We start from the raw sequence: 7,910 nt of genomic DNA, 5'->3' as shown, positions 1-7,910 counted from the left end.
CTTTTTATTTACTTTTTTGGATTATTATATTTAATTTAATTTTTTATGATAAGTAAAGCGACTGATGAGTGAAGTTATTCTAGCGCAAAAGCCAAAGTAAAAGTAGGGCAGCCAGTAGTAAATGCTGCTGCAAGATGTCAATTTGCTCTTTAAAGCCGGTGTTTCTTAACGTATTTTAAACCATAATTTTTAGTATTTAAATAACATTATATATGTTTTTATATATTTTTTTATTTATATATATTTCTAAAAAATACAAATAATATTATTAGAACAACATTATTTAATGTCATCTAAATTTTTTGAGTGCACATAAATTATAATCTTTGTTATACTTTGTATTTTAACGTTAAATTTGGTGTTAATTTAGATAGAAATTTAAAATTTAGGATACAAAGTGTAATAAGGAGGGTTTGTTTGGGATCCATTTATTTTGTTGAAATTGAAATTTTTTTGTTGAAAGTACAGTAAATAAAGGTAAAAGTCAGCTAAAATAGTATAATGGGACCTATAAATGGTACCAAAAGTGCAGTGGGACCTATGAATAGTAGCAAAAATAAGCTAAATAGTAAAATAAGTTGATATTTAAATTTGGAGCCAAACGCACACGAAATATAGTTTAGGGTGGTAAAGTGTAATTTTTCATTTGTTTTTAATAGATTGAGAAAAGAGGTAATTAGGTATTTTCATAGTGTCATACTTTTCCATCCAAATTAACACCAAACTTAACGTTAGGAGATAAAGTGTAACAAAAATTATAGTTTAAAATGTAAAACTTGTATTCAAAAAATTTAAAATGCAAATAGTAACATAAAATATAATTTTAAGTTATAACGTTAGTTTTTCCAAAAATTACCAATCATTTTTTTATTATACAAGTATTCGAATTTTTATTACACAATTTTAACAACGCATTCTATGATCTATGTATCTATCCCACCAAACAATTTTCAATATGGAAAGCCGAATCGATCACATCACATCACATATCTAATCTATCAACAGACTAAGATGACGCGGCAACATTTAATTATTAATTAATTATTAGTGTAACAACCTGGAACTTTCGCACGCACTTCAATAAAAACAACTTGAATTAGGCACAAGGGCAATTTCGTAACTTCAACAAAAACCAGCCCCAGCTCAAGTGAGAATGAAACCATCAGAATGCCCAAAAGAGAATGGCTTGTATGCAGTGGCAATTGTTACTGGACGTTAAATTGCGGAGATCCATCTATCAGCCGTTCAAGTGAGAATGAAATCATCAGAATTTCTAAAAAGGAATGGCTTGTGTTCAGTGGCAATTGTTACTGGACACATCATCAGGATACAAAGACATGTCCAAGAAGAGACACGTGTCCAGTGGCAGTTGCCACTGGACAAAATTATAAAGTTAAGTAGAATAGAACGAACAACGAAGAACAACATCATCACGCAATCGCATGCCATTTTTACAACTAGAATCTGTTATTTTCTATTTCTTCCTAACTCTCACCAAATTTAAAATATTAAAAAAGAAAAAAAAAAAAAGAAAGCAAAAACCCGATTCTCCTCGTCCTTCACACTTTACTATAAAAGACTACTTCATAATAATTTTATAAAATCGCAGCTAGCTCTTTCTTCAAAACACTTCTGCTCCGTACACCTTTCTTTCACTATTTCAGACGCAAAGTGTGAGAAACGATGGCGTTTCGGGCGGTGATGTCGAGGCGGGTCACGAATCGGAGCTCCGATATTGGAGCGAGGTGGATGTCAACGTGGTGGGGGAACGTGGAGCCTGCAGCGAAGGATCCGATTCTCGGCGTTACGGAGGCTTTCTTGGCTGATCCCAGTCCCAGTAAAGTCAATGTCGGAGTTGTAAGCTCCTTCAATTTTCACTCCTAACTATCTTCTTTTTCTTCATATCTCTCTGTTTGGTTGCTCGGAAAATGGACAAGGAAAGAAACTAGCAGGAATTCTGAATGTTACTATTATGTTTACGTTGCCTTGATTTTATTTTTTATTTTTTTTTATTTTTTATTTTTTTTATGAATTTGAATGAAACAGTTATTATTTTATTTGGATCAAAAGCCAAAGAGCTTAGATTTGAAATTTCATGTTTTAAATTTCTAGCGCCTTTGATAGGTTAAAATCTAAGATCTAAGATGAAACTGCATCTATATCTTTTTTTTTTTTTTTGGTTTCATTTTCTTAGCAGCCAAACAGAGATAAATACCGAAATTCGGTTGCAGTTGTTAGTTGTTAATAGGATTTACATGTCCGTTTGGTTGCTGAGAAATCCAAAGAAATTTAAATCTTATATTTTCCATAGCTAAAAATATTGAAAACCTTAAGTTGGCGCTCTGTTGTGTGACGATGAAGATCTCGGCTTCTTCAATTCCCAAAGAACAAATTTCAAATTCAATATAGTTTTAATTTCTATCATATCTTGCATTTTATCTGCATTGAATGATTTTGATAATCAAGTTGTGTTCTTTAGTTGATTCCACTTCTAATTCTTTATTATATGTGTAAATATGAATTAAATAGGGCGCTTACCGCGATGATAATGGAAAACCCGTTGTTCTCGAATGCGTTAGAGAAGCAGAGAGGAGGATTGCTGGACACTCAAACATGTGAGTTTCTTATATATTAATTTTTATTTGAGACAGTTTATATTATTATACTCATGTGTGGTTACTATTTCCATACACTATTATTTAATCCACTATGTCATTCCCTTTTAATGTATTTTTAATGGTTGCATAAAAATAATCATGCTCATTTGTATTGATTTTTTACTATTTCAAAACTTGCAACTTTTGTGGCGGTCCCATTGGCTTTACTTTTTTCCCTCCACCAACCAATTTGATTCTTTTAATCTTTTCTCATGTTTCACTCAATGGTCCATGTTTTAGATTCTGGACACTCTTGGTGTTAGAATTTTTATCTTTCTCCACTATTTGCTAGTGGGTTTGGATTTGGACCCCTTGCACTCCCTTTATTTTTTTTCTTCATTTTAAAATATATTAAATCTGTTTCTTGGCAGATTTCATGCTTCTTTTCATTTAATATGTGAAATTGACAATTGTTTAAAATCGGGAAAACATGCTATTATTGTTAAAAAATTTTATGGGAATTACTCTGGTAGATTTTTGGTAGTAAACTTGTAAAGAGTGTGCTAGCACTTAGCAATGGGCAGCCAGAGTAGACGACATTATACTCTTGACTATTGACAGCAGATTCCACAATGAACCTGGTCATGACTCATGATAAGGGGATCTTATTGGTCTTTGTATATTAAGCTATATATGTATCTAATTTCCTGTTGCTGCATTAGGTGGTTCATAGTCAGATCTGGCTCAAGATTTTCAAATTTGAGGGATCTAAATAATTCAATTTATACCCCACTAGACAAAAATAATCTGGATACAAAATCCCTAAAATGATTTCGTATGCTCGACAAGATTTTATCTGGGAAAGGAGTTTGGGGATCATATTTTTTACAATAAATTTTTTTAAAGGACCTGAAATTTGCTTTTTCTTTTTGCTTGTACTATATGGCTGGCTCAGTAGTTTAGTTTTAAAATGAAAGGCTTTTATCTGTTTTGGAATACAATGCCTGGAAAGTTGAAAATTCTTTAGGAGTGCATGAAATTTGTAGAATATGAACCATATCAGGTATGCAGGGTTATACTTATTTTATATACAACAAAATTAAAGAAACAGACATAGAATGATCTTTACACAGAGAACATGCAATATGTATAACTTTTCAATTTCTTGAAAAGCAATGCTATAGAAACCAAATTTGGGACAATACGTCAGAATTGTCCCTTCTAATGCATATAGATTTAAACATGTATGTGTACCATGGCGAGAGGGTTGTTGCTCATCGAAGTGTTCAAACAGTTGTAGCCACAGGCATAAAACATTTTAATTATTACACCAATACAAATGCTTTGCTCATTCAGGACAAAAAAAAATATATAAATGCTTTATTCATTTTGTCTCTTTCGGGCAGGGAGTATCTTCCTATGGGAGGAAGTGTCAAGATGGTGGAAGAAACACTAAAACTGGCCTATGGGGAGAATTCTGAGTTTATCAAAGATAAAAGAATAGCAGCAGTACAATCTCTATCTGGTACTGGTGCATGCCGACTTTTTGCAGACTTTCAAAAGCGTTTTCGTCCTGATTCCCAAATTTACATACCAGTCCCTACCTGGGCCAAGTGAGTATCATGGGACACACTGCCTACAAATCTTTGATAATTCTTTTCCCGACTCCCATTCCCCACCCAAATTTCCTTTCTTGAATTTATTTCTAAATTCAGAAGGTTTCTGTTGTATTCTGTTTCTCCCTTTATTAGTTGTGTCCTATGGGCCTCTAACATGTAATTTCACAGCCACCATAACATCTGGAGAGATGCACAAGTACCTCAAAGGACCTTCCATTACTATCACCCAGAGACTCGAGGGTTAGATTTTGCATCACTGATGGATGACATAAAGGTAAGCAAGACAAATCTTAACTCTCAACTTCCTTATTTGTACCTCATTGCTGAGACTTCCTGGTTTACTCCTGGCCGTTGTTTTATATCTTCATTGCTGACAAACATTTCTTTTCCCTGCCCTTTAAAAATGGATATAGAATGCTCCAAATGGCTCATTTTTCCTCCTTCATGCTTGTGCTCACAATCCTACTGGAGTGGATCCTACAGAGGAACAATGGAGAGAGATGTCATACCAGTTCAAGGTAAACATTTCATGATATTATTTTTTATTATGGTCTTTTCTTTTTAAAATTTTCAGTACTCCTTTGGTATATATATTGAAAATTATTATCATTTTCAGGCAAAGGGTCATTTTGCTTTCTTTGACATGGCATATCAAGGTTTTGCTAGTGGTGATCCAGAGAGAGATGCAAAGTCTATCAGGATTTTTCTCGAGGATGGACATCTAATTGGAATTGCTCAATCATATGCAAAAAATATGGGACTGTATGGCCAGAGAGTGGGATGCCTTAGGTAATCGTCTATTTTATCCTGTGAATGAAGGTTTCTTTTCTTCGTTGGACTTCAATAGGACTCTATGGGTCAATTATTGATCTTTAATGTGGTTCTGTTTTATTGCTTTATTTTGAAGCTGTGGTAATGAGTGATTTGGCATTAATTGGGGGTGGCAATATTGGTGGAAAACATTATTTTATGATCACACACTATTGCACCCTGATTGAATCAATTTAGAAATTCAAACTTATCCACAAAAGTCAGTTTAGTTGCTTATTTGCTTCTTTAGATTTTATAGGCAAACTAGATGAGTGAATCTCCATCAGCACTCTTCCAAAGCTATGAAATTGTCAAAAGATAAAAAACTAAAATCTAAGAAAACAAGAAAATAATTCAAGTGTATCAGAAATAGGAATAATGTTTGTTGAATTAATTTATTCTGCAATGTCTAGTTTCTTGTTGAGTTGTATCTTGGACATTACTTCCTAAAGCTTACTAGGTAAATGATGCAATATATGGCTTATCCACAGACTTCTCTTTTGCTTGTCAAGTAAATTCAAAAAGAAGGAACTCAATCGTTCTTTACAATTCTTTGCAGTGTGCTTTGTCAAGATGAAAAACAAGCTGTGGCTGTTAAAAGTCAATTGCAGCAGCTTGCCAGACCTATGTATAGTAACCCACCTCTTCATGGTGCACTCGTAGTTTCAACCATTCTTGGTGATCCGGATTTGAAGAATTTATGGCTTAAAGAAGTTAAGGTAAATTGCCATAGTACAATTCCTTTTTTTTTTTTTTTTTTTAATACATAAAATCTCTTTGTAGAATAGGTGATTCATTTTTGTACATAAATCTGAGTGCCGTGACACTCTATGCTTCAGAGGGAGATAATGGCATAAGCTAGGCTTCAGGGCTACGCTTTTATAAATGCATGAAAGGCTTGATCAAGGCTCTTGTCTGATCAATAATTACTTAACATGCCTTTTAAAATTTAGTTTCTCTGCCTTCCAAACTTCCTTTATCATTTATAGTAATTTATGCATATTGGCTTGCAATTCCAACAAAGTTTAATGAAATATTCAGACTTATGTACTACATTACTCTCATGTTTGTTTGATATTTAAGATCTTACACATTATTGTGAGGTAATTCTGCAACCTTCAAATAAGCAATCTGATTATCGTGATGTACATGTAATTTTACTTAGAAGAAAATCATTGCATTTTTTTCTCGAGACCATGTAACTTTCAGCATCATTTTGATTAAAATCTCCAAAGTTCACATTATCATGTGTTGTTAAATTTATATCAAACAATTCATACTAATTATTGTTCTTCAAATCCCTTGATTTTAAGTGTTCAAATCCAAACACAACTTAAATGAATCTATCATTATCATCTTTTCTCCAGGTCATGGCAGATCGCATCATCGGAATGCGAACAGCTCTACGAGAAAATCTTGAAAAGTTGGGATCACCCTTATCATGGGAGCACATAACTAATCAGGTATATTAAAATTTGTTAAGAGTTACTTATAATCAATTCTGGTGCCTTACCTTCTTTTTATTATTATTATTATTATTATTTTAAATCTCCAATTTGAACCATTTGCTCAAGTTGATATTCTAATCATTATGGTCCTTGTAAACAGATTGGTATGTTTTGTTATAGTGGGTTGACCCCTGAACAAGTGGATCGTTTGACGAGCGAATTTCATATTTACCTTACTAGAAATGGTCGTATCAGGTAATATGTCATTCTATCAATTTTCTTTTATATAATCCCATAACAATAGGATTTTTCTGATATGTGAAAAAAATATTTGTACACAGTATGGCGGGTGTCACTACAGGTAATGTTGGATACTTAGCTAATGCCATCAACGAGGTCTCGAAATCTGCTTAGTGGCTTGTTCCAGAAGTCAAATTCTTAGAGGGTGCCTTAGATATAAAGTCGAAGACATCACAAATTTCATTGGGATTTTTGTAATCTTCCTTCCCATTCATAAATGAATTGGAAAGGATGTAATAAAAGAGACATCATTATATGCTCATCCTAATTTTTTCCACCAATAATGGTGAGGGCTTTTTTTTTTTTTTTTTTTTTTTTTTGGGGTGGGAAACCCCATCTTGTAATACATGAACCATGAAAATGGCTACACCTAAAATTTGTGTGGAAACCTATTGGTTCTAGTTAAAAAAATACATCTGAGCTGGAAGGATTTTGACATATCCAAGGCATATACATTTCTGTTCTTATCATTTGATGGAGTCAAATTAAAGAATTATTGCGGTAACTAGTTGCTCTTTGACTTGTTCGGATAATTGACTTTGATATAAAACGTGCAGGCATGTGTAGACTGTAAAAGTAATTATAGTCAAATATGATGATATTCCATGCCAACAGGCTACAAGTTCGATTGGCACCTACCCCCCATCCCCAGTTCTCATCTGGCAGGTCGACCTGCCTCTCTCATCCCCTCCCCAAAAGGCCCAATATTTCACGTTACCTGTTGTTTATCCATATCTATCTCTCTTAATTGTTATTCAGCCAAAGAAAGGGATCCGGATCCTCTCCATTTCCCTTTGAAATGGAGAGTACCCATTTTATGGACAAGATCAATTTGAAATGAATCTAAGGTGAAGGCTTTGCCACCTCATTTAAAAGTATATGGCTGGGTTTGGATACGCGTTTGCGTTTTTGCTACTGTGCGTTTCTGCGTTTTCCCTTTTTTTTTTTTTTTTTTTTTACGAGATTTTCCCACAAGCGGCTACTGTTCATGCAACAGTAGCCGCAACTTTTGACCGGTTTTATGTGAACAGTGCATTTGTGCACTGTTCACGGACCCACAAATTTCATTTTTTATCAACTTTTTCATTAAAAATGGGTCCCACGGTACTATTCACACATTTAAAAATTATTTTGCT

General features: G+C 33.5%; 1 protein-coding gene across 1 annotated transcript; it reads left to right on the top strand.

Moving 5' to 3' along the window:
• The first annotated feature begins 1,510 nt into the window (after positions 1 to 1,510).
• LOC126695702 (aspartate aminotransferase, mitochondrial-like) lies at positions 1,511 to 7,244 on the top strand. Its single transcript, XM_050392534.1, has 10 exons — positions 1,511 to 1,857; positions 2,530 to 2,615; positions 4,004 to 4,210; positions 4,385 to 4,490; positions 4,630 to 4,734; positions 4,833 to 5,005; positions 5,586 to 5,745; positions 6,394 to 6,489; positions 6,635 to 6,729; positions 6,816 to 7,244. The coding sequence occupies exons 1-10, from the start codon at positions 1,684 to 1,686 to the stop codon at positions 6,886 to 6,888; spliced, it is 1,275 nt and encodes a 424-aa protein (XP_050248491.1). The 5' UTR covers positions 1,511 to 1,683; the 3' UTR covers positions 6,889 to 7,244.
• The last annotated feature ends 666 nt before the right edge of the window (positions 7,245 to 7,910 follow it).

This window comes from Quercus robur, chromosome 8 (assembly GCF_932294415.1).
Source record: "Quercus robur chromosome 8, dhQueRobu3.1, whole genome shotgun sequence".
Taxonomy (NCBI): Eukaryota; Viridiplantae; Streptophyta; class Magnoliopsida; order Fagales; family Fagaceae; genus Quercus; species Quercus robur.
Note: the sequence above shows the minus strand (reverse complement) of the source record. Positions and strands in the feature narration are given on the sequence as shown.

Excerpts from the sequence above, each read along its gene's own strand:
- LOC126695702 (XM_050392534.1), top strand. The coding sequence starts at position 1,684 with ATGGCGTTTCGGGCGGTGATGTCGAGGCGGGTCACGAATCGGAGCTCC. Across the intron at positions 5,746-6,393 it reads TATGGCTTAAAGAAGTTAAG|GTCATGGCAGATCGCATCAT; the intron begins GTAAATTGCCAT and ends TCTTTTCTCCAG. Across the intron at positions 6,490-6,634 it reads GGGAGCACATAACTAATCAG|ATTGGTATGTTTTGTTATAG; the intron begins GTATATTAAAAT and ends CCTTGTAAACAG.